General features: G+C 37.3%; 1 protein-coding gene across 2 annotated transcripts in view; it reads right to left on the reverse strand.

The window, feature by feature from the left end:
• Window positions 1-9,298, reverse strand: part of SLC9A4 (solute carrier family 9 member A4) — a 72,567-nt gene extending 63,269 nt beyond the window's left edge. Inside the window, exons 1-2 of one of the 2 annotated variants that reach the window (XM_066267893.1) lie at window positions 8,597-9,298; window positions 3,346-3,809 (exon numbers count right to left, since the gene is read on the reverse strand). In XM_066267893.1, coding sequence (XP_066123990.1) covers window positions 3,346-3,809; window positions 8,597-8,882 — 750 coding nt within the window. In that variant the 5' untranslated portion in view covers window positions 8,883-9,298. The remainder of the gene's footprint in view (window positions 1-3,345; window positions 3,810-8,596) is intronic. The other variant, XM_066267894.1, reaches the window with a different exon arrangement.
• Between the last annotated feature and the right edge of the window lie 16,468 nt (window positions 9,299-25,766).

Consider the following 25,766-nt stretch of genomic DNA (forward strand, 5'->3'; position numbering starts at 1 on the left):
AGAAGAAGAAGAAGAAGAAGAAGAAGAAGAAGAAGAAGAGGAAGAGGAAGAGGAAGAAGAAGAAGAAGAAGAAGAAGAAGAAGAAGAAGAAGAAGAAGAAGAAGAAGAAGAAAAGAAAGAAAAGAAAACACTAGTTCTCAAATGTCAGCAATCATCTGAAGTGCTTATTAGAAACACAGATTACGAATTTCCCATCCAAGAGAGTTGGGTCAGTAGGTCTGGGATGGGTTTCAACATCTGAGGAGTCATAAAACCCACCAAGGTCCTTCTGAGGCACATGGTTTGATGACCACACTGAGAAACTGAATATCTGGATCTTACAGCACTCTAAAGCCAACTTTCTGACAACTTGGCTTTTTGTGATCTTTATCCAGAGGGTAGTGTGTGCAGGCTTGATGACTCTAGAATCTTGTTCATCAACTAAAGATTCTTATTATGAATAAATTGACTTCTGACTTCATGTATGGGTCTCCTTCACTTGGTGAATCTTCACGTGTGTTACTTTTCAAGAGCTTTATTCTCTCTGCATTATATATTTTGACATAAAGTCCTCACAATAAAATATTATGAGCTTAATGAATTAAATAATTAATTGTAAAATGGGAATAAATGGAAAAAATGGCTGCCTGTCTTCTGGCAAGACACATTCTCCAAAAGCAAAATAAGAAATCCAGAGGTAGTCAAAAATGTGCTTTAGTTAAATTTGACTTTCTAAAAATTTTAAGCTTATCTAGATACCATAATCTAAAAGAAATGTAAGTGACAGATGGGAAAAAATACTTATTTTTTATGTATTATTTAGAAGCTTAAAATGTGGATAATTTAATGAGTTTCTAAAAATAAGTTATAAATAAAACAACAGGTTGTCCCCAAGAAAAATTGATGAGACTCAATAGTTGCCTACAATAATTGGGACATACTTATAAAAATTACTTGTAATTTATATAAAATTCACTTTTAACTGGGTATCCTGTAGTGTTTTTAAGTCTGGCAACTCCAAAAGGATCCAAACTTCCAATTGAAAGTATGAGAAACATTAATGATCCATAATCATTGAAATGCTTCATATCATCATGCAAATTAAAACAAACTTAAGTACTGTAATCCTTTTTTTCTCATTAGATTGGAAAACACCAGGAGGTGGTACAGTGGATAGAGCATTACCTGAGATTCTGAGGACCAGGTTAAAACCCCAAGGTTGCTGGCTTGAGCACAGGCTCATCAGCTTGAGTGAAAGATCGCCAGCTCGAGTATGGGATCACAGACATATGCCGTGGTCGCTGGCTTGAGCCCAATGGTCGCTGGCTTGAGCCCTTTGCCTTGAGCAAAGGGTCACTGACTCCAATGGAGACCACCAATCAAGGCACTTATAAGAAAACAATTAATAAATAACTAAAGTGCCACAACAAGTTGATACTTCTCATCTCTTTCCCTTCTTGTCTGTCTGTCCTTGTCTGTCTGTCTCTTTCTCTATCTTGCAAAAAAGAGAGAAAGAAAGAAAGAAAGAAAGAAAGAAAGAAAGAAAGAAAGAAAGAAAGAGAGAGAGAAAGAAAGAAAGAAAGAAAAGAAGGAAGGAAGGAAGGAAGGAAGGAAGGAAGGAAGGAAGGAAGGAAGGAAGGAAGGAAGAAAACAATGTCCCTTGTTGATGCGATACCAGGAAATAGGCACTCAATATACTGTATGTAGAAATGAAAGCCCACAGATTTAAAAAATATTTGCAGTTGTGGTGTAAGAACTAAACATAAGGTCCAACAACATTACCTTGACATTTGATAAAATGAGGAGGGTCCTGAGTGGGCTAGCTTCAAGTCCCGTCCCCAATCTAACCCCATGGATAAGGTCTCCTAGCCAATAATTCTTTTGTGGAGGGAACCAGGCACAGTTCCTGCTTTTCCCTTAGTAGTGAGTTTCAGTCTTCTGCCAGCTGTGGACTTATTCAAACAAACCAATTTTCCCATTTCATGGGAAACAGGAGGCACCCATCCCCTCAACACTGCACAGCCTAACTTTCACACCCCTCATTGTTCACTCTGGTCCTGACTGTGCCTGCAGGTGACCCCGCATGGTGTGTAGTGTCCACCTCATCTGGGTTTTGACTGATAAACTGTCATTGATCTCATCTGTCCAATATCACAATGTTCCTGTCTAACCCAGAGTGCGGATCCCTTCCCTGTCAACTGGATGAAGAAGTGTTGATTCAAATATCAGTATCTTTCAAATTTTTAAATTTATCCACTTTTTACTCCAGAAATTTTATTTCTTAGATCTTGCAGAAACAGAAAAATTCATTTGTGACATTGTTTTTAAAAACTAAAAGTTGGCAACAGCCTGAATATTTATTGGGCAATGGTTAAATATAATATATTAGTTAAACTATGAAAAACTATGCAACAGTTAAAAAAGACTTAAAAAATTCAACACCTGCTACTTCTAGGCAATACCTATAATATAATCTCACTCACTTATGTATGATAATATACATCTAGATATATATTAGCTGGTCTCTTTCAGAAAGGGAGAGAAGAGGGGCCGATGGAGGCTTTTGTTGTATAATTTTGTATGGTTTCAGTCCTTTACACTGAAAATGCATTCTAGTTTTGCTTATGCTATGTGATATAAATTTTAAAATAAGAAAAGTATATTGAAGTATATATAAAAAATCTCAGACTAAAAACTGGTGAAAGTTTGTAGTAATCTAATGAAACTGAGCAATGTTATGGTAAGTCCAGAATATTCTAACACCCCCAGCCGCAGACATCTTCTGGGCTGTAATGCTCTGTGATTTAGCCTTCAAGTCCTTCTTAGCTTCTCTTTAGAAAGACTCCTAAGCAAAAATTTCTATTTTACATTTTCCGTATGAGTCATGCAATCAAGACTAATGCATAAGTTAACACAAATCTCGCTCCACTAACCCTATCTTTTATTAACCATCATCTTCATGTTAAAAAATATAAGCATACAAAGGAAGGAGGGTGCGGTCCTGTGAACAAGAGGAAATAAACACGTCCGCTACTGCTTGTCCAGTGTGCAAGCCCCGAAAAGCCTTTACCAACAGTTCCTGTTTGTGAAGTGAAAACCTAAATTTAACTACAGAATGATTTATTGTCTCTCTTTTTCACTCTTTTAAAAAAAAACGAGTTGTGTATTGATCGACAAGCAGTGTTAGTGAGCAATTATCTTAAGGAAAGTCACCTAAACTTGAGCCACAGCGCATTGACTGAAACCAGTCTCCATCCTGCTGTGGCTCAGTCCCACCAGCCTTCTCCATCAGCCCTGAAAACAGACTCCTGTCCTCAGCCCCAACAGCCCCCTCAGCCCCCTGGGGACATGTCATTGACATCTCACCACACTGATGCCATCATTGAGCAGGGCCTCTCCAAAGATCATCATGTACAGTGGTTCATTCACTTGCGCCTCCTCAAACACAGCCAGCACTGCCACCGGGTCCACAGCCGAGATCAGGCTGCCAAACAGCAGGTTCTGAAGCAAACTGATGTCACTGAGGCCAAAGGCCCTGACCTGGCAAATGAAGTAGAGGGAGAGACCAATGCCAAAGGCATTGATCAGGGCCCCCAGGCCTGCCCACCACAGGATGGAGCCAATATTCTCAAAGAAGGGCCGGGTGGGCATGAAGTAACCACCTTCTAGGACGATGGGTGGAAGGAGATACAAGAAGTAGATGCTCGAGTCCATGATTGGAGGTGATTTGTGGTCAGTGCCAAAAATAATGGCACCCACCAGAGTCCCAACAATGATGAGGAGGCAGCTTTCTGGCATGAGGCCTGGCAGTCTGTGGTCAAGATGGAAACCTAGGGAAGAGCAGAGAACCACGTTTAGATGTTTGCTAATAATACGGTTCTGGCCACGAAGATACCAGTAGGTGGGTGTTCAAGAGTTCTCTTGAAGTCAAGCAGATGGAAACTTGGTCAAGCTCATTGTCCTCTCTGCGTCTCAGCACCCCACATGTAGCAAGAACTAGAAGTGTTGAGGGGCTTTCCACAAAACCACGTACTTAACATGTCAGCCCTGTTCAGGTTACAGAATTAGTGTCACCAGCCAGCAGTCCCGACTCCCTTCCTCCTTATTGCTTTCCCCATTTTACAGAACCTTAGGTCCTTGGGAGAAGAGAAGAGGGTGGGACTGTCTGTACTTATGCAAAAACCACCTTTCAAGCTCATGCACATATACTACTATCACCTAAACCTCAACCTGTTTCAACTTACTTTACCTCACTTCCTTCTCCACCAAATACACAATAATTAAAAGCCCTTTATTTTATTTTCCTTATTTGATCAACATTTCCATCTAGTCAGTCACTTAAGAGGGAGATGCAGCTGCATTCTTGTGCACCCCTCTATTACCTTTGCTCCTTTACGCAGTCAGGTCCCTATTGCATCAATAATGTCTCTCACTGGCTGCCCCTAAAGTCCATCCCCTACTCCCCAATTCTAAGCTACCACGTTTACTCAAAGCCTCCCCATTTCTTCTCCTAATTACTGCATTGTCCTCCTGATAGTCTACCTCACCCTCAACTCCTAGTTCACGCCACACCCTGCTGCCAGATGACTTTTCTACACCATATGTATCTGATGGTCTCATTTCTCATCTACAAATGTCAAGGTACACAACGCACCTCATGGATTTTAAACTGAGGGTATTTGTTAAATATTCCTCTTAACCATCTCACTGGGAAGTACTGTGAGGTGGAGAACCAAACATGTTTTCTACAATTCCAATTACTGATGAAATTTTAAAACAAGACATTAACAAATAAGAAGTAAAAAACAATAAAATGTATAAGTATACAATGAAATGCATATTGAATATACCATCAAATAATGATAAATGATCAGAACACAACAGGCAACACAGGCTTTCTCAAGTCAATACCCCCTGCCCTGACTCTACCTTTACAGATCCTACATTACAGCCTTTTCACCCTGCTGGCTCCCCTTTCTTATCTTTATATACTATTGGGGCTGCCTGGATTGTCCTTTTGTTCAAACTATTTTGGTCTTGTAAAATCTTTGAAGTTAAGCTTTCCCTGGTCTCTTTGAAAAGTAATAACATGCCTTTCTCTGAATTATTATAACATTTTATCTGTAGTTGTCTGACAACAATGATCTCTTTCTACCATTTTTCATTTTTTCTGCATGACTTATCTCCCCTACTCAACTCTAAACTTCTCAAATTTAGGCAGAATGATAGATATCTTTGTATCTCTGAAAGCATTTAGCAAGAAGTCTACAATGTAACAACAGCTCTATTAGCTGAAAGAATTTACAAGTGTATAAAAGAATGACTGAACAGCTTAAATGTTCATCAGAGAAGATTTTACATGAAAAGCAGAAGTTGAACAGGTTGTTGCAGAATAATTAGGACATACATAGTTAGACAACAGAATGGAGGATATTTTAGGTGAGGAGAACAGGAGGAAAAAAAAGGAGACAGGAATGGCCTAGCAAGATGTTCACATTCATTGAGGAGATTTCCCTAGCTGGAGAAAAATTTGAATTGAGAAGAGTATTGGGAGAAGAGTTAGAAGAGATGATTTTGAGCCAAGTAATGTAGGCCTGTAATGCAAGGTTAAGGAGTATATGTTTTCTCCCATAGACCATGGGAAGCCACTGAATGTTTCCTAAGGAATTTTTTAGGTTCAGCCATCCAAAGAGCATGTGGTTTTCCCAGAGCACAGCTTTGAACTTCTCCATTTACTATAGCAGACAGGTTAATACAAGAACATTTTATTAGTATTGAGAGACATTATCTCAGACCTTACACTTAGACCACTGGCTTCAAGACCAGGATGAAGCCTCCTTCTAGAGACCTGATCTCTTTATTTCTGAGTAAGACCTTTCTCCTTCTTTTCCCTCCTCCTGCCCCTTCTTCTTCATCGTGTAGTGCCTGTTTTAACCACATTGAACTTTTTAAAATGTAAAAGAGGTGGAAGAACCCATAGTGTAATTTTATCAGACCCTATGTCTCCCAACTTCGGTCTTCCTTCCCAGAATCAGGTTTCCTAAAAAGGATCCACAGGCACCCACCTGCCTTAAGCCAAGTCCTACCGACACCGCAACAGCAGGAAGAGGCTCCAGTGACTGTCAGTGAGGCACTGCCAAGGGCAATGCTGCCTGCACTGCATAGTTCACAGCTCTCCTCTTTCATGATGGACACTAGAGTTAGTCACTTTGAAATTTTTTTTTAGTTCTAGTGCCTGAAACTTAAAGGGCCACAAATAAAAAAGTCCTACCTATACCTCAGAGACAGCCCTTCCATTCCATTCTGCCCAATGATTCAAGAACACATTTTTTAGAATAAAATTACAGGAAGTGGAACTGAAAGAAAAGATAGACAACAATGGCTGAGGTGACTATATTATTTTTGGTCTATAACATTCTTTTACAACATGCGTAGTTGAATGTTTTGAAAAGGATCTGGGAGAGTTGTGATACTTCTGTCAGTGTGCCTACCGGGCAGTGCTAGATTCACCTGTCTTCCCTTTTAAACTAAGTCCCCTGGAGGCGGGATTTATTGTCATTTCCACATATTGCATGAATGCTCGATAACTGTGGCTTGATAGGATGACTAAATAAAAAAATAAGTAATAATGATTATTAATTATATTTTGATTTGTTTTATAATAAAATCTAGATAGATTTTTATCTTAAAATTTGATGTCTTTTTTTTGCCCCAAATGAATAAGCCACCATCTATAAAACTACAAGCCCAGCACTTGACACCTGATATAGCTTTAATAAACATGACCTTTTTTCATGTACAATGTAAAAATAATCTGCATTTCTAAAGACCAGCAAATATGAAATTGTACTTGAATATGCATAATCCATTTGATAACCTACTTAAGTCATTTTCTTTTTCTAAAGTATGTTGAATTATATCAGCATGAAAGTCAAGAACATATAAACCACTACAATACTCTAAACTTCTAGACATAGTGTGTCTGGGCACATAGGATATCTCTAAAGAATATCTGTATTTGTTTTTTTTTTAACAAGAGAGAAAAAGAGGGAGGGAGGGACAGACAACCTGAAAAAGAGAGAGATGAGAAGCATTAATTTTTTATTATGGCATCTTAGTTGTTCATTGATTACTTTCTCATATGTGCTTTGACAGGGGCCTCCAGCTGAGCCAGTGACCCCTTGCTCAAGCTGGCAACCTTGGACTCAAGCCAGTGACTTTGGGCTTCAAGTCAGTGACCTTTAGACTCAAGTTAGCGACCATGGGGTCATGTCTATGATCCCATGCTCAAGTTGGTGACCCCACGCTCAAGCTGCATGACCCTGCACTCAAGTCAGAGGACTCAGGGTTTTGAAACTGGGTCCTCAGCATTCCAGTCCAATGTTCTATCCACTGTACCACTACCTGGTCAGGCTAAAAAAATTTTTTATTAATTGATTTTAGAGAGAGAGGAAAACAGAGAAAGAAAAAGAGAAAGACAGAAATAATTACCTGTTCCTGTATGTGCCCTGACCAGAGATTGAACCGGCAACTTTGATCTATCTGGTCAAGGCCACAGATTTTAATCAAGAAATTTATCTATTCAAATAACAAATTTCATAAATGAAGCAAAGGATATGTTATGCATAATAATTTTATTAATTTTCAACTTTTGAATAAACTGGTTTTAAGGAGACATTGGGGTGGAGATAGAAATTAAATGGTTAGAGAATAAACCATCATGCTGGTTTTGACACAAAAAAAACTTTGATTAGAATTTAAATCATTAATTTGAATTCACTTTATTTTGCAAAGCATAGGTACCCCACTGGCTTCATTTGTCTCAGTTGTACATCAATACTGACAGATATAATTTCATATGCCCTCATCTCCCATCACTAAGGGGCTTAAGCATCGCCTGTGATTGTCTTGTTCTTTGCTTTCTGCCAGTTTGCAAGAAGCACATGCCACTTTTAAAGAATTAACAATGGGGGCCATTGATGAAGCTCCTAGCTATGTGGCCAAGAATGAAAGAAGGATATTTTACGGAAGAATTACTATGTGATTCTGAAATGTCCAGTGGCCATCATGCTGAGGTCTACATGCTTTACTTTATAGTCCTTTTTCAAGCATAGGACCTTGAGATTTTTGCATGCCAAAGAATGTCACATGGTTGTAACTTTAAAATGAAAAGAAATCAAATCACCCTAAAACTCAAAGATATACTTTTAATTTTAAAAGCATGATTCTGAAGCATTAAATGACTCTGTAAGAAAAGCTATATGACTGCCTGACCTGTGGTGGCACAGTGGATCAAGCATCAACCCAGAATGCTGAGGTTGCCAGTTCAAAACCCTGGGTTTGACTGGTCAAGACATATATGGGAGTTGATGCTTTCTACTCCTCCCCCCTTCTCTCTCCCCCCCTCTCTCTATTTCTCCTCTAAAATGAATAAAAATTTAAAAAAATTGAAAAACACAATCTGTATGACTTTCCCTTGAATCAAGAGGGCAAACCTTTTTTTGATGTAATAGCAGTAACAGTTACAATTCACTTAGTTCCTTATCTACAAGGCATTTTCACATAACAATATCTCATGTGGAAAACAATGTGCATTACCTGGTGTTTCAGAACTTACCTATTTTTGCAAGGGATGCTAGTAGTATCCAGAGGGTGACCTCATAAGGAATTTGCACGTAGTCATAATCCAATGCAAAAACAGTTACCTTCTCATCTAGCTCCAAGCTGGCAGCAGCAAACCGAACATCAGGCTCATGCATGGCAACGGAATTTGTGGATTTGTTCAAATCAGAAGTTGCTTCAGAACACTTGAAGACCACTAACAACAGTAACCAATTCCAAGGACAAAGAGGCACAGACATCTGAAAACCAATGCTGTGGGCTTCCTCTATCCTGTGTGTCATTGTGTGACACACCTCTGAAGTGACGAGGGTTTCTGGAGAACAGTGGCACCCACCTCGTCAACAGTAATATATGTATAGTCCGTGGGTTGTTCCAAGAAGAGTCCAAGTTTGTCATTGAGTTCTGAATGCAGGTGTTTTCAAATAGCCTTTACAAGATTCATGATCGGGCAATTCAGCTTCTGGCTCAAATGCCATCATTCAATAGATTTGCTAAAGCATAGGGAGCCACCTATGTGACCTTCCTCTGATCGTGATTTGAAAAGCCTTTATAAAAGAAAAAAAAATCTCTTCATTCAAAGCTGCCTCCTCACATCACTGCACACTTGTTTGGTCTTGTGAGTGAAAATTAAAAAGGACACGATGGTGCTCATTTTAGCTATTATTAGAGTTCTTCTAACCAGGAAAGAAATCCTCCCATCTCTACCAGATTCCAGTGAGGAGTTACCTGTCTAGTACTTGCTTTTTCTCTCCTCCCCCTATTCTCTCACTTGTTTTGAATGGCCAAACTTGCAGGTAGCTCTTGAACCGCACTTAATTATTTTTTCTGATTTGACTTTCCCTGAATGTTCTCTGGGGGTTACACTGCTGACACCTAGTGGGAAGCCACGATAGGACACCTTGGAGTGTTCGAACATGCCAAATGATAAACTATTTATCATCATGTAACCAACATCTAAACCAGAACACTTCTGAGAGGTAAGAGCAGCTATCAATACATGTCAAACCACAGGTGTGAACCAGGAATGTCCTGGCATATTGTGTCATATAGTCTCTATAAAAGAAAGGAGGAGGAAAAAAAGGAAAAGGTATAATACTGGACCCCATGAGCAATAATCCCAACAAAGAAAGAAGTTTACAGTGCTTTGTAAACTTTACACAGTATTTAAAAAAAAGAGCAGAACAAGTTTTATGAATACATGTAAAAACTCAGTTTTGGAAAACTTCATAGTACATCCAAATTTTTCAGTTTTAAAGAATTTTGTTATTAGGTTCTATTTGTTTGAAAAAAGCAGTATAACAATTTATGAAAGGATGTTGAGATGGAGTCTATGAACTACTGCTAGTTCTGCATCTAGCCAGATGACTTTGGCCAATTCCTTACCTTTGAAAGTGTCTTCATATGAAAAAGGGGAAGATAATAATAACTACTTCATCTAGTGACTAGGAATATAAATGTAGTTAAGCAGGTAAACTATCTGGTACTTAATAAATGTTCATTTTTATTCTTTTATTCACACTGCTTAGTCTATACGAGAAATAAGAACTCTGTTGCAATGACAATAATGCTCAATAGAATATGAGAATTATTATTTATTTTTATTATCTCAACACCTCTTCATATCAAACTGCAAGATGATTTGCAATTTTTTTCTTAGTTGATATTAGTAAATGTAGATAATTCCCTCTCAACAAACTCAACAAAGATCGTTGAAAAATTGAGGCAGGAAAGGTTAAAAAGGGCTAGCATCTAAATGCAACTTCTTAGACAGGAGAATTAAAAACTCACAAATGGATTAGGCAAAGCCTTCTCTCATATACACCAAAACCACATCCAGTAAAAAGAAAAATAGATAAACTGAACTTTATTAAAAAAAAAAACATTTTTGCTCCAAACTATACTATTAAGGAAGTTAGAAAAAACCCCACAGAATAAGAAAAAATTTGTAAATCAGATCTCTGACAAAGGATTTATATCTTGCCTATATAAAGACCTCTTGTAGGCCTATGGTGGCACAGTAGATAGAGCGTTGATGTGGAATGCAGAAGTTGCTGGTTTGAAATCTTGGTCTTGGCCCATCAAGGCACCTAGTAACTAAAGTGAAGCAACTATGAATTGATACTTCTCATTCCTACCTCTTTTTTTTTCTCTGTAAAATCAATAAATAAAATCTTAAAAAGAAAAAACCTCTTACAACTCAATATTCAAAAGATAAACATCTCAATTAAAAATGGGCAAAAAATCTAAAAAGACATTTCTCTAGAAAAATGTAAATGGTCACAAAGCACATAAAAAAAGCTCAACATTAAGGAGATGCAAATCAAAACCACAATGAGATATCACTTTACACTCTCTAGAATGCTAAAGTAGCAAACGAAACAGACAAAAAGACAGGTAATAACCGATCTTATCAGTAATGGCAAGAATGTAGTCGGACTTAAAATGCTAGTGAATCTAAAATAGTATAGTTCAGCTATTACTAAAAATATTCAACAAAGAATAACACATTACTCAACAATTCCACTCCTGGGTGTATGCATGTGTGTGTGTGTGTATATATATTCATATGTGTGTGTGTTTGTGTATGTATATATTCATATGTATACATATATCTCCAAGAGAAATGAAAACATATATTTACTCAGAAACTTGTACATAAATCGTTTTAGTACCATCATTCATAATAGCCGAAAAATGAACGCAACTGAAATCTCCATTACCTGTTGAACAGACAAAATGTGAAATAGCCATCCATGAATGGAAGTTCTGGTATGTCACAATGTGGATGAACTTGAACAAATAATGGGGATGTGTGCTCAGTGAAAGAAGCTAGTTGCAAAAGAGCACCTATCATAAAACTCTAATTATAAGACATATCCAGAGTAGCAGATCTGTAGGAAAAACTAAAGTAGTGGCCAGGCCTGAGGGGAGAGAAATGTGGTGGGAGGGGTAGATAGTGGCTATTTACACTCACGAGGTTTTCTTTGGTTTGATGAAATCTTCTAAATTCATGGTTATGGTTGTGTGATTCTATGAGCATCCTAAAAACCATTGAATTGTACACTTTAAATGAGTGAATTGTGTAGTGTTTAAATGTGTGAATTGAAGAGTATTATATTTCAAAAAAACTATTTAAAAAAACTAAGAAGTGAGGCAGGACAGGGGGCTAATTTGTTATGACTCAGCAATAGCATCACAAGAAAGTACAACTGGTTGTTTGGTCACATGAGATATCTTCCAGAAAGCCACACAGAAGCACTATGCTTTAGAAAGTTTATGAGAGCCCTGGCTGGATAGCTCGGTTGGTTAAGAGCATAGTCCAAAGCACAGAGGGTGCCGGTTCTATCCCCGGTCAGGGCACATACAGAAACAGATTGATGTACCTGTCTTTCTTTCTCTCTTTCTCTGACTCTCTCACTAAAATCAATAGAAAAATAAACAAAAAAGAAAGTTCATGAGAGATAAGAAAAAAAGGAAGGAATTTATCTGGAGCATGCTTCCTACCACCTGTCTCTTATTGACTCAAATCTGCCTCACTGGGCGATAACTCCCTTACACTACTAGATACACTAACAGGACACCTGTGGGAAGCTGGGTCTCACACCTTGCACTTGCAGGTCTTCATATTGACCTGGAGTCAGAAAGAAGAACCACAGCCTTTATGGGTCCAGTCATGCTAATACAGTGGAGGGCTTGAGTCAGCAGAAGCCATTGATAATGTGGGAGCAGAAGACAGTAAAGACACTACAATTCACCATGGAATAATGTTTTTAAAGCCAGAGGTAGAGAACTGAGGAAAATAATAAGCTTTAATTTGGAAGCCCTCTACTATGACTAGAGCCTATGAGGCCAGAACTAGAGCATGTGATGCAGGCTTTGTATGAAATAATGTGTAGCTGGCTGTGAAAATTGACCTCAGAACACACGGAGAAGTCCTGAGCATTCGAGCTCCTTAAGACTACTGTCCATCTACTGGGTGAGAAGCTAGTGTTCAGCAACACTTGCTCATAAACTGGCTCAAGGACATCTGCCCAGAAGACCAATCTGATGTGGGAACAATAAAGGTTATGACAGCCAGATTAAGTGGTCAAAGCCCATGCAGATGAAGCCAAGTAAATTCTGGGGTTAGGGCAAGTGGTGCACATAAACTAGTTTTGGTTTATGTACACCAGAATGCCTCTCTGATTGATCCATTTTTCAACACGATCCAAGTGGTCTGCAGGTTCTAACCCTTTACTATATCTACAGTTCCACTTATTCAAAACCACTTACAGTTTCTGGGAGAAACTTTACTCTTTCTTTTCAAATCTTCATAACTGTAAATTCAGCTTTTTTTAAATTTTATTTTTATACTGAAACAGCCCAGTTCTACCCCCTATTATTGTCCTTCATCTGAGTAAGACCTTCTGGTTCTTTGAAACTTAGGAGAGAGGCATCTCACTTTTTCCAACTTGGGAGAGAGTTTCTCCATGGATTGATGTTGACCTGTCAGGTGGTGAGCTCATAAAAGCAGGGCTGTCATGCTCACCTTCGAGTCTGCAGTGTCCAGCACAATGTCTGACACAAATAGACTGCCTTGGATTGGTAGATGTTGATATAAAAAGTTTTCCCCACTAGCCTCAGTTGTTTCACAATCTGATTTCTTCCTTCAAAAGTTCCATAGCAAACCCATTTCCTTTGAAGGGTCTAAATGTAGGAAGACAGAGTAGTAAGTCCTGCCAGAAAAGCTGTATCTTGAGAAAGCTTTTCAGTGAGATAATAACATAAGGTGATAAAGAGCAGAGGTTCTAGAGCCAGAAAACCTGTATTCAAACCCAGCTCTACTGGCTGTGTGACATTGAGAAATGTACTTAATCTTTCTGTGCCTTGGTTTCTTTACCTATAATGTACAGAAAATAATAAACAAAGTGTTTTGAATATTAAACATCTTTATATTCATAGATTGCTTAGAAAAGTTTTCTGGCACACAAGAAGTATTGAGTGAGAATTTTTTTAAGAAAAAAAGGCAGAAGATAGAATGATGATGAGGAGGGCCTTTTTTCATTCATTCAACAAACATGAAGAATTTGCTGTTATATGTTCTTGACATAAAATAAAGAAAAAAAATGTTGTCCCAGGAAGAGAATATGATGCTTTATGAACACAATTTGAATTGTGCAGGTTCCTGACTAGAACCATAGAGATACCAACATTTATGTAGGGTCAGGGCAATTGATAAGAAGGAAGCTTTTAGTTAGATCATTAGAGTCTAATTGAAACAAATTCTTCCTGATGTGCTTACATTGTAAATAAGATCCCAATTATAGCTACTGGTGAACTTAATTAATTCCTTGGAAAATATCAATTGGTGAGACATCAGGGCACCACAAAAAGCTATACAGTTACCTGTTGATGGATGTACATAGAAAAAGAAATTTGCAATGTGAAAGGAAGAATAAAAACCAACTTTCACTTGCAAAGCAGAAAATGAAAGATATTACTCTGGAATTTTAGCTAAGTAACAACCTACTGAATTACCAGAAGCTTTTGGTCTAATTACATATCTAGAAAATTATATTAGCAGTAGAAACCTGGTCTACTCTGACCCTTTTTGGTTCCAGATTCCCAAAATCTTTGTGCTTGTCATCTGTTCTTGGAAACCCACCAACTCATAGAGTCCAGTGGTGAGAAAGAATGATGTCTTCTCTCCACTGGGCCCATTAAAATTTCAGTGTACTATATCTGGTTCACACCCTTATTAGACTGTGAGTAGTACACCTAGCAGGGATTCTCCCATTGCCCAGGGTGTCAGGACTTCCATGCCTGCACATGGTGAATTAGAAAGTCACCTCTCTCTCAGAATAGTTTCAAACAAAATAATCAGCATCTCTTTTTTCCTTCCCAGTGTGTGGCAATAATTGACTTTATCAGAAATTGTTTGCACAGCACTTCAGGGACCCAAGTATCTGTTGCTTGTCCCTGAACTCTTGTTACTTTGTGGAGACTCAAATTTCTATTCTATTTTTAGAAAGAAGAAGAAAAAAAGCTGTGTTAGAGAATTGGACAGTGCTGTCCAGAAATACGATTTGCTTTCCAAGCCCATAGCTAGCAATTAAGCTGGATGGCCTTGGCTTGAGTTCTGGCACTTCATACCCCTAAATTGAAAGCCTGCATCCCAAGCTGGAGTGAAGTCAAGAGCTTTGACCCTGTTCTTCAGGACAAAAAAGCTGAACTCTGTTCTTGCTCCCCAAAGTCTTCTACTTCTCAGAAACAGAGGGAGCTACTGAAAGGTGTAATAAACTTTAGTACATTCCTTAATACAAGGAGGATAAGATAGATACCATGTTGGTGTGGTGGATATAAATGTGGCTTTGTAATGGGACACATCTTTACAGTAGAGCATGATTAATGTCATGGTCTTACAAGTCTAGTGTGATAGCTTCCATTAGGAAACAGGGGTTCTGTAGAAGAGAAAACCTTGCTAGTTGTGTGATCCAGGGCATGTCTTAAACATCTCCACTCCTCTGCTGCCTTATCTATCAAGATGATGATTATGACAATGATGAGGATGATGTCTATCTAAAAGACAGAAGATTAAATGGCACAACAGAAAGGAAAATGCTTAGTACATAATAGACACTAGAGGAGTGTTTGGTTCATTTTATTTCAAAGAGATTATAAACTTCATATAGGTAGAATCCTTTTGTAAACACTATAATACTTAAGCAAATTCTTGTTGATACCACATCCTAAATTAATGAATTGGGTTATTGAAGTTAAATAATTATGTGATTAAAATAAAATATATAATCTTAATCTATTTACCCACATTATCACCAGTCACCACAGTAGGAAAATGGAGTCACAAGGTTGATTGAGCCCAGATTAATGTGATGCGCTAGTGAAAAGTTTTATATTCTCTCTTTTTCCTCCCAGGAACTGACACTCTTGTCCCCTATCCACCAACATAACTTGTTTTAGGAATGTCTTGTAGGCTTGTTATCCATCTCCTCTCTCTGAAATTACTCCTTGTTTTTCTTTCATCAACAAAGTTCTTGTTCCTTTAGAATGACTTTGACATTGGATCTTGAGTAACACTGATTCTCACAACAGTGAGTGGATAATTTGTGTTGCCCTGGGAAAGGCTGCTTTTGTTAGAAAAGGAGAATTGCTCCTAGTATTTAAGCAGTTTGGTGAGATATAAGTGACAGGTAATTGGCTAGTGAGCAGTGGGGAGATATCATGGGCCCGAGGAAATTTTCAACCTGTCCCATTAATTTGGCTTCAAGAACATGGAGGGTGTGGAGACAGCACAAGTGTAATCTTTTTCTCATAATTTATTTTCAAGGAACCCACTTCATGCATGCCCATAAACCAATTCCTATTTTCTGTGACTTAATCCATGTAAATCTTCACTCTTTTCATGGCTTCTGCCTGATTCATATCCTCTCCAATGTCAAGTACCTAAATGAGTCTGTCAACTGTGTTAAACAACTTGGGTCACCATAACAAAATACCAGGTCACTTCAACAACAGAAATATGCAGTGTGTCCGTAAAGTCATGGTGCACTTTTGACTGGTCACAGGAAAGCAACAAAAGACGATAGAAAGTGAAATCTGCACCAAATTAAAGGAAAACTCTCCCAGTTTCATACCTATTCAGTGCAGTTCAATGTGGGCTCATGCACGGACTTTTTAGGGCTCCTTAGGTAGCTATCCCGTATAGCCTCTACAGACTTGTCACTGACTGATGGCCTACCAGAACGGGGTTTCTCCACCAAACTGCCGGTTTCCTTCAACTGCTTATCCCACCCAGTAGTTATTCCTATGTGGTGGTGCTTTGTTATAAACATGCTGATATTCACGTTGCACTTTGGTCACGGATTCGAATTTAGCAAGCCACAGAACACACTGAACTTTCCTCTGTACCGTCCACATCTTGCCTGGCATGGCCATAGGCTGCTCCGCTGTATACACGGTGTTATGTCATCATTTGTGCATGTGCACATGCTGCCACATTATCCTACAGAAACTGGGAGGGTTTTCCTTTTCTTTGGTGCAGATTTCACATTTCTATCATCTTTTGTTGCTTTCCTGTGACTGGTCAAAAGTGCACCATGACTTTACGGACACACTGTATTTTCCTACAGTTCTGGAGGCTGAACATTCTAAAATCAAGGTGCTGACTAATTAAGTTTATGGTGAGAGCTCTCTATCTGACTTCCAAATGGCTGCCTTCTGCTGTGTCTTCATATGATCTTTCTTCTTTGAAGGCATACATGAGAATGAAATCTCCAGTATTTCTTCTTATAAGGTCACTAATCCTATTAGATCAGGGTCCACCCTTCTAACTTCACTTAACCTTAATCACCTGCTAAAGACCATGTTTCTTAATACAGTCACATTGGTGGTTAAAGCTTCAACATATGAATTTTGAGGGCACATTATTCATTCCATAGCAAAAACCTTCAGAAAGAGTTTTGCCACTGCCTGGTTCCCAAATTCCTGTGATAAAGCTAACTGGTACCCATAATAGAATTTGTTCTCTTTGCCACCTCAACTGGCAGAGCCTCAGTTTTCTTAGATACCCCATTAACACTGATGTGTCTATTCATAAATATCCCTTATCTAAAAGGCTTTCTCAGGTAGCTCTGGACTTCTGAGACCTGTTGTTTTGTTACAAGACAACGTTTTTACTCCATAGTGATATAACTGTCAAGACTCTCAGCTTTTACCAAACAAAGATTTTTGAAGAAGCACTGGAAAAATTCTCCAAAGGCCTTTCTATATCAAAATACTGATATTGATCAAGCATTGATTAATGCTTTGCCTAGCGCAGAACTGAAGAAACCACTCATAGCTCACCAGCCTGGTGGCAGTTGAAGCAGTGGTTGGGAGACATTCTTGTAGCTAACCCATCTGTTAGAGTGCCTTGGAAGGAGAGAGGTCATTTACAAATCTCCACTCTAGTATTTTCCCATTCTTTAGAAAAGGTGGGCCCAGATAAATTTTCACCTTCTCAGCAAGAACTGGATGTCATGTTGTCCCCAGCTACCTGAGAACTGCTGGCCTGAAATTCCACAGCCCAGGAGACAATGCTTCCTCCTGCTTCAGAGAAGTTGATTTCTTCTTCTTCTCCATGAGAGAGAGATGAGGGAAGATTTCTCAAGGGAAAAACAAAAGAGAAGAGACAATTGGTGAACAATGGATATGGAAAGCCAAGATAGCACAATACTTGTGGTTCCAGAAATTTCTGAAGCCAGAAATTTCGTAAGCTAGAGTTTCTGGGGTATTTATCAAATTTTCATCTCAGACATATAAGATAATCTCTTATACTGAGGTAGACTTTTGATAATTAAAGCAATTTGGGTGAGATAATATTCTTTAAATTTATTTTTGCTTTATTTATATATGTGATGTATAACAATATTTTCAAGTGTAAAACATGATTCAATATTTGTGTATATTCCTCAATGATTACAATAATTCTAATTAACATCCATCACCATACTCAATTACATGTTTTTTTCTTGTGATGAGAATTTCTAAGACTTGCTCTCTTAGAAACTTTCAAGTGTACAATAGAGTATTATCAATTATAGTCATTATGCTGTACATCACATCCCTAGGACTTATTTATTTTATAACTGTCAATATACCTTTTGAACACTTTAACCTATTTTTCCCACTTTCCACCTCCTATCTTTAGCAACCATCAATCTGTTCCTCTGTGCCTATAAGTCTGTGTTTTTCCTTTGTTGTTGTTTGGCTTTTTTTTTAGGTTCCACATACAAGTAAGATCATATGGTATTTAAATTTTTTGGTTTGACTTATTTCACTTAGCATAATGTTCTCAAGGTCCATCTGTATTGTGACTAATGGCAAGATTTTCTTCTTCCGTATGACTGTATAATATTTCATTATCTTTATCTCTATCTCTTCTATATCTATATCTATATTATCTCTATTTATATCATGACGTAGGTAGTTTGCATGTATGAACTACTATAAATAGTGTTGCAGTGGACATGGGTGCATACATCTTCTCAAGTTGGTGTTTTTGTTTCTTTCAGATATATAGCCAGAAATAGAATTTCTGGATTATATAGTAATCTTATTTTTAAAGTTTTGTGGAAACTTTACACTACTTTCCATAGTCACTGCACTAATTTACATTCCCATCAACAGTACACATGGGTTCCTTTTTCTCCACATCACCAACACAATTTTTATTGATTTTTTTTATAATAGTCATTCTGACAGGTGTGAGGTGATATTTCATTATGGTTTTGATTTGCAATCCCCTGATGATTAGTGATGTTGAGCAGCATCATTTCATGTACCTATTGGCCATCTGTCTTCTTCTCTGGAGAAATGTCTATTCAAGTTCTCTGTTTATTTTTTTATTGCTTTGTTTTATTAATTTGGTATTGAGTTACACAAGTTCTTTTGGATATTAACTCCTTATCAGATATGTAATTTACAATTGTTTTCTTTCATTTCATATGTTGCATTTTTATTTTGTTGATGGTTTCCTTTGCTGTGAGGAAACCTTGTAATGTGATTTAGTTCTACTTACTTATTTTTATTTTATTTTGGTGTCAGTTCAAAACATCACTGTTAAAACTAATATCAAGGAGCTTACCACCTGTGGTTTCTTCTAAGAGTTTATGGTTTCAGATCTTATGTTCATGTCTTTAATCTTTTGGGTCATGTCTTATGGTGAGAAAATTAATTTGTGCACAATATTCTAAGCCAAAATCATTATTAGAACTACTCAGGTAAGAGGGATTTTAATCAGGGTCAAGATGTTTTCTTTTAGAAAAAAAAAAAAGAAATTATAGGACACAAAAAAGCAGGGACAGAGGTGAAATTCAAGAGCTCAGGCGCTGTCTGCCTTCTCCTACCCAACGAAACCACACATCTCCCTCTGCCAGTTTTGCCTTTTTAAATAATGACATATATGTGGGGAAAATGTAACCCTTTGAGTTTTTTTTTTTACTCAGCATAATGTTTTAATTTATCCAACTTGGTATCTCAGTAGTGTTTTCTTTTTTAAATATTGAGAAGTGTTTAATTTTTGCATGTATAGCTATTTATTGATTGATTTGGCTTGTGACATTCATTTTATGACCAGTTAGCCCAGAACTCACTATTCAGTAACTGCTCCAAATAATGGACTGCATTTATGAAGCGTTTTTTCTTTACAGTGAATGTAATGTTAAGCTTCATCAGCAGAGGGAACTGAAGGGGCATTGTTCTCTCTGGTTCCAGCTCCTACGTTTTGTATTTTTTTCTTGATCCTGCTGCACCATCGAGCAGTAACAACATAAATGTGTGGAGACATCTTTTGGTACCCTGCCCACGCTGGGCAACCAGAGGTAGCAGTCTTTCAGTGACCTTGCAGTCCTGGTCTGAGCCAGGTGATCACCTTCCCAGACTCTTCGCATGGACACTGCACTGCAAACTTTCTGCCTACAGTGGCACTCCACACGCCGCCATGTGTCCCCACATCAGCTGCAGCTCACCTGCACGCCAAAGCTTCGTTTCCTAAAACTCTCATAATGTAGACACCATGTGCTCCAGATCCCTACCCACAACCATTCCCTAATCCAGCCTTCAGATCTGTCTGCCAGCCATGGATTGTTCTGTTCTGGAGGTTTGTTTGCTGCTGTCCAGCAGCTGTAGGCTGGTTCTGTCCTGTGTAGACAGGGAGAAATTTGCCATCCAGTGGGCAGCAACACACCTTCTCCAACAACATCTGAAACCAAGACTGGGGAATGGAACCCTTCCAGGTTTCTCATCCCACTCTATTTTAGCCTGAAGATACTCTTTGAAGTCCTGTTTACATATTTATGGTCACTCTCTTATAGCCAAAAAATTATTTCTACATGAAGCTTATGTATTCTTATTGATCAATGTCACTCCTTAAATTTAATTTTCTAAATAAAATTTAAAAAATAAAATAATTTTTTTCTCTTTACAATTACTGTGTAGTTTCTGATCCAAACTTCTATATACTAGTTAAAGGTAACTGAGTTATTTCAAGGTATTGATTATAAACAGAGGTGCTATAAACATGCACATACAAGGTGTGTGTGAGTACATAAGTTTTCATTTCTCTGGGGTAGGTATTGAAGAATGAGATTTCTGGGATATATAGTAAGTGAATATTTCACTCTATAAGAAATGAAGCTATTTTGCAGATGGCTGTACCATTTATTTTATTTTATTTTTTTATGATAGAGACAGAGAGAGGGACAAATAAGGACAGACAGGCAGGAAGGTAGAGAGATAAGAAGCATCAATTCTTCCTTGCAGCACCTTAGTTCTTCATTGATTGCCTTCTCATATGAGCACATACCTTGACCAGAGGGCTACAGCAGAGAGAATGATCCCTTGCTCAAGCCAGTGACTTTTGGGCTCAAGCCAGCGACCATGGGATCGGGTCTATGATCCCACGATCAAGCTAGCGACCCTGTGCTCAAGCTGGTGAGCTTGTGTTCAAGCTGGATGAGCCCGAGCTCAAACTGGTGACCTCGGGGTTTCTGACCTGGGTCCTCTGCGTCCCAGTCCAATGCTCAATCCACTGCGCCACCATCTGGTCAGGCAGCTGTATCATTTTCTATTCCCACCAGAAGTGCATGAGGATTTCAGTTGCTCCATATCATCACTGGCATTTAAAATTGTCAGATTTCTTTTTATTGTTCTTGTTTTCTTTCTTTTTTTTTTTGTTTTTAGACACTTATTTTGTAGCTTTAATTTATTTTTCTATAGATAATGATTTTCCACATTTGTCATGTGTTTATTGATGTATATTCTAATTGTTGAATTGTCTATTCAAGTGTTTTGCTATTTTATTAATTGAACAGTTTGCTTTGTATTACTGAATTTAGAAAGGTCTTTATATTTTTAGATACAACTCCTTTGTTGTATATGTGATTTTCAAATATTTTCTACATTTTAAAGTTTATTTTCTTAATCTTTTAATAGTATCTCTTAAAACAAAGTTTTTAATTTTGTTTAAGTCCCATTTATCAATCTTTTTCTTATAGATCATACTTTTGATGTCATATCTAAGAACTCTTTGCCTAATATCAGGTCATGTTTTCTTCTTAAAGTTTTTATAGTTTTAGGCTTTACATTTAGGTCTATAGTCCATTTTGAGTTAATGTTTGTAGAGGCCTAAAGTTCATTTTCTTGCCTATGTATGTCCAATTAATCCAACACCATTTGTTTAAAACTTTCTCTTTTCTTTATTGACTATCTTTGAAACTTACCAAGAATCAAAAGGCTATATTTGTGTGGATATATTTTTTCACTCTTGACTCTATTCTATTGATCTATCATTTTGACCATGTCACAGCTTTGATTCTTGTAACCTTTTATTAATTCAGAAAATTGAGTAAACTCCTCCAATGTTATTTTTTTTCAAATTGCTATAGTATTTATAAGTCATTTGTCTTTTCATATAAATTTTAGAATCAGTTTGCCTATCTCTACAAAAAAAAAAAAAAAATCCTGCTTCTACATTTGAGATACTGACTGGAATTGCATTAAACTTCTAAATCAATTTTTGAAGACTTGTTGATTTGAGACAATGTTAAACTTTTGTGTCAATGAACATGCTATGCTTCTCCATTAATGTAATTGCTCTTTGATTTTTTTTTTAATTCATTTTAGAGAGAGGAAGGAGAGACAGAGAGAGAAAGAAGGGGGGAGAGGAGCAGAAAGCATCAACTCTCATATGTGCCTTGACCAGGCATGCCCAGGGCTCCAAACCAGCGACCTTCCAGGTCGACATTTTATCCACTACACCAGGGGTAGTCAACCTTTTTATACCTACCGCCCACTTTTGTAACTCTGTTAGTAGTAAAATAGTCTAACCGCTCACCAGTTCCATAGTAATGGTGATTTATAAAGTAGGAAAGTAACTTTACTTTATACAATTTATAAAGCAGAGTTACAGCAAGTTAAAGCATATAATAATAATTACTTACCAAGTACTTTATGTCATATTTTTGCTAAGTTTGGCAGAATAAATCTTTATAAAACAACTTACTATAGTTAAATCTTTTTATTTTTACTTTGGTTGCTCCGCTACCACCCACCATAAGAGCTGGAATGCCCACTAGTGGGCGGTAGGGACCAGGTTGACTACCACGGCACTACACCATCACAGGTAAGACCTGTTCTTTGATTTCTTTTATAAATATTTTGTAGTTTTTAGCACATAGAACATTTGCATGTTCTGATGATTTATACCTAAGTACTTCTTTTTTTTAAGATTGAAAATGGTTTTCAATTGTTTATTGTTAGGGATAGAAATATATTTGTTTTTGCCTTTTAATTTCATATCCTGAGATCTTGCTACAGTTAGTTACTAGTGTTAGGAATTGCTTTATAACCTTTTTGAATTTTCTACATAGAAAATCATGTGTCAGGAATAAGGACTGTTTTATTTTTTCTTATCCATATTGCAGGTACTTTATTTTTCTTGCCTTAATGCACTGGTGAAGAATTTTAGTGTAAGCTTGAATAGTATTGTAGAGTAAACATCCTTGCTTTGTTCCCAGTCTTATGTGAAAAGTAAACAGTCTTTTCCCATCAATATGATTATAGCTGGAGGTTTCTGTTTTTTAGAACCCTTTGTCATGGTAAGTGTCCTTTTATTCCTGATTTGCTGAATACGGAAGATGAATAAATGTTGATTTTTTTCAAGTGATCTTTTAGATTCAGATGATATGATAATGTTATTTTTTTTAGACTGTTAATATAAAAGATTACATGGAAAATTGTTTTGAATATTTAGCAAGTTTTGCATACCTAGAATAAACTCCACTTGGTTATGGTTTATTATTATATTGATATATTACTGGATTTAATTTGCTAATGTTTTCTTAAATAGTTCTTTTGTCAGTTTAAAAAAATGTTGGTTTGTAGTTTTTTTCCTTATATTTCAGTTTTGGTATTAAGAAAATTCTGATCAAATTTTGTTAATTGGCGTTTTTCTCTTTTTTTTTTTTAATAAATTTTTATTAATGGTAATGGGATGACATTAATAAATCAGGGTACATATATTCAAAGAAAACATGTCTAGGTTATTTTGTCATCAAATTATGTTGCAAACCCCTCGCCCAAAGTCTTTTGGGCAAAACAGGATGGACAGGAAGAAATCAATAGAGATCTGCCACACTCTCTTGGGACCACAGTTCTTTTTATCACAATAGACGTTCTCCTTCCTCACAGATGGAGGCTCTTGGGGACCGTTATTACTGCTGTTTTTGCTGGTACAACTGCTACCATCACAAAATTGCATAGACATTATAAAGTGAAAGAACACAGAGAGGAAAATATGGATGGGAGTATTAAGAAACTGTTCCCCAGTCTTCAAGGCAGAATTAGAGGACTTATACTGGAACTCTTTCTGTTATCATTAATGCCCACTTCTGGATTTCAGACTGTACTAGGTCTCAGTCAGAGGATATTGGAGAAAATTACAACAATGGAACTTTAAATTCTTGGCTTCTCCAATCTTGCTATTTTTATTTACTTTCCAAAATGCTCAAACTGATTTTCTTGCATTTTTCCACGTTTTATAGCTATAATGAATGGGGTAGATGAGTTGGTGTAGGCTTATTTTACCTTACATTAATCATGTCCTGAAAATAATACAGATAGGAATGGAGTTATTAAAACCCAGAAGAAAGCAGGAAAGCTATGAGACCTACTTTCTGTAAGATATCATCCAGGGCCAGTAAGGAGTACTCTACTCTAGGTCTATTTTATTAGAAATAAGGTGACCATCATCTAAACTTTGTCAGAGTGAGAAATTCACTGGGAATATAAAAATTATACTTGAACAACAGGTATAAACCAGGAACCAGAATGTAGCACCACACTATCTAGAAGGGCTTATGAGAATATGAGACTCTTTTCTCATTGCATCTACTGAGTTTTATTGTTTAATTATCATTATCTTTCTATATATAGAAATTTTACTTCATTAACTTTATTTTGATTGATATACATGTAAAAATGTAAATAAACCTTTACCCTGAATGCTGATTTGTCATCTTTAGTGTGTCTCTTAACCTGGAAAGAATGTATTCTGTAAATGTTAGACCAAGCTAGTTCTTTTGCATGTGTGTGTATACACACTGGAGGCTCAGTTTGAGTTTCTGTTAAGCTGGATAAGTTCCTGTACCACTGGATAGATTAGTTACAGCAATATTTATTTTAGAATAAAATAGACCTAGATAGACTAACCAAAACAGGTATGTGAGTCTTAAAGCCTGAAGAGTTTATGGTAGAAAATATAGGGATTTGGGCCATCCCCATAACAAAAAGTCATAATGACAGTGTGAGTTCTTTCCCACTAAGACCCTATAATAAGCTTTCCCACAAGGAGCTTCCTGCAGGAATAATTTGTACCCTTTAACTCATCTTTAACTTTATCACTAGAATTTCCAACAAGGATGCTACTTGGTGCCAAAGCCATAGTGGTTTTTATGATGTGGGTACCTCTGTAAAAAAAATAATTCCAGAACATTTCACACAGGCTCCAATCAGTGGCCAGATAACAGTAACTTTTAGCTCCTCAAAACTTGGGTCACATTTAAACAGTGGATGTGACACATGACATGCGAATGAGTCCAGAAGTTGCTTTTCATTTTCACTCAACTGAATCATTCTGTTCTATCAGGGATGAGAAAGCATGAAGGCTTTATGTTCATATGTGACTAGAACACTCTTTGAACTCTCAGACAAACGTATGAGAATAAAATTCTTGTCTATCAGGAACAGCTACTTGGTCCTTCAGTAACTTACCCATTACCTAAGGACTTCAAAGGAGCTCAGTATGTCAGGAAGCACATACATGAAGTGTCAGCTTCAATGAGCAAACAGCTCAGATAAAAGCTCTGTTCAAACTGCATTCTTGCTGTCTTTTAGCCAGTGTATAAAGTTGTTTCTTGGGCCTACCTTAGCTGCTGACTCTTGCTACTGCATTTCTACTTTGTACGTAGCGACTAGTCAATTCATTGGTCTAATAATTTTGGCCTAGATGGTTCTTACTTCCATTGGCCCATAGTAGTTTTGTACTTCAGTCCCTGCACAAAGGTTAAGAGGACAAAGAAAAGCTGAAAATATCCCTACTCTGTTCCCCAGACCTTGTGTCTTGGCAT

This window comes from Saccopteryx bilineata, chromosome 3 (assembly GCF_036850765.1).
Source record: "Saccopteryx bilineata isolate mSacBil1 chromosome 3, mSacBil1_pri_phased_curated, whole genome shotgun sequence".
Classification (NCBI taxonomy): Eukaryota; Metazoa; Chordata; class Mammalia; order Chiroptera; family Emballonuridae; genus Saccopteryx; species Saccopteryx bilineata.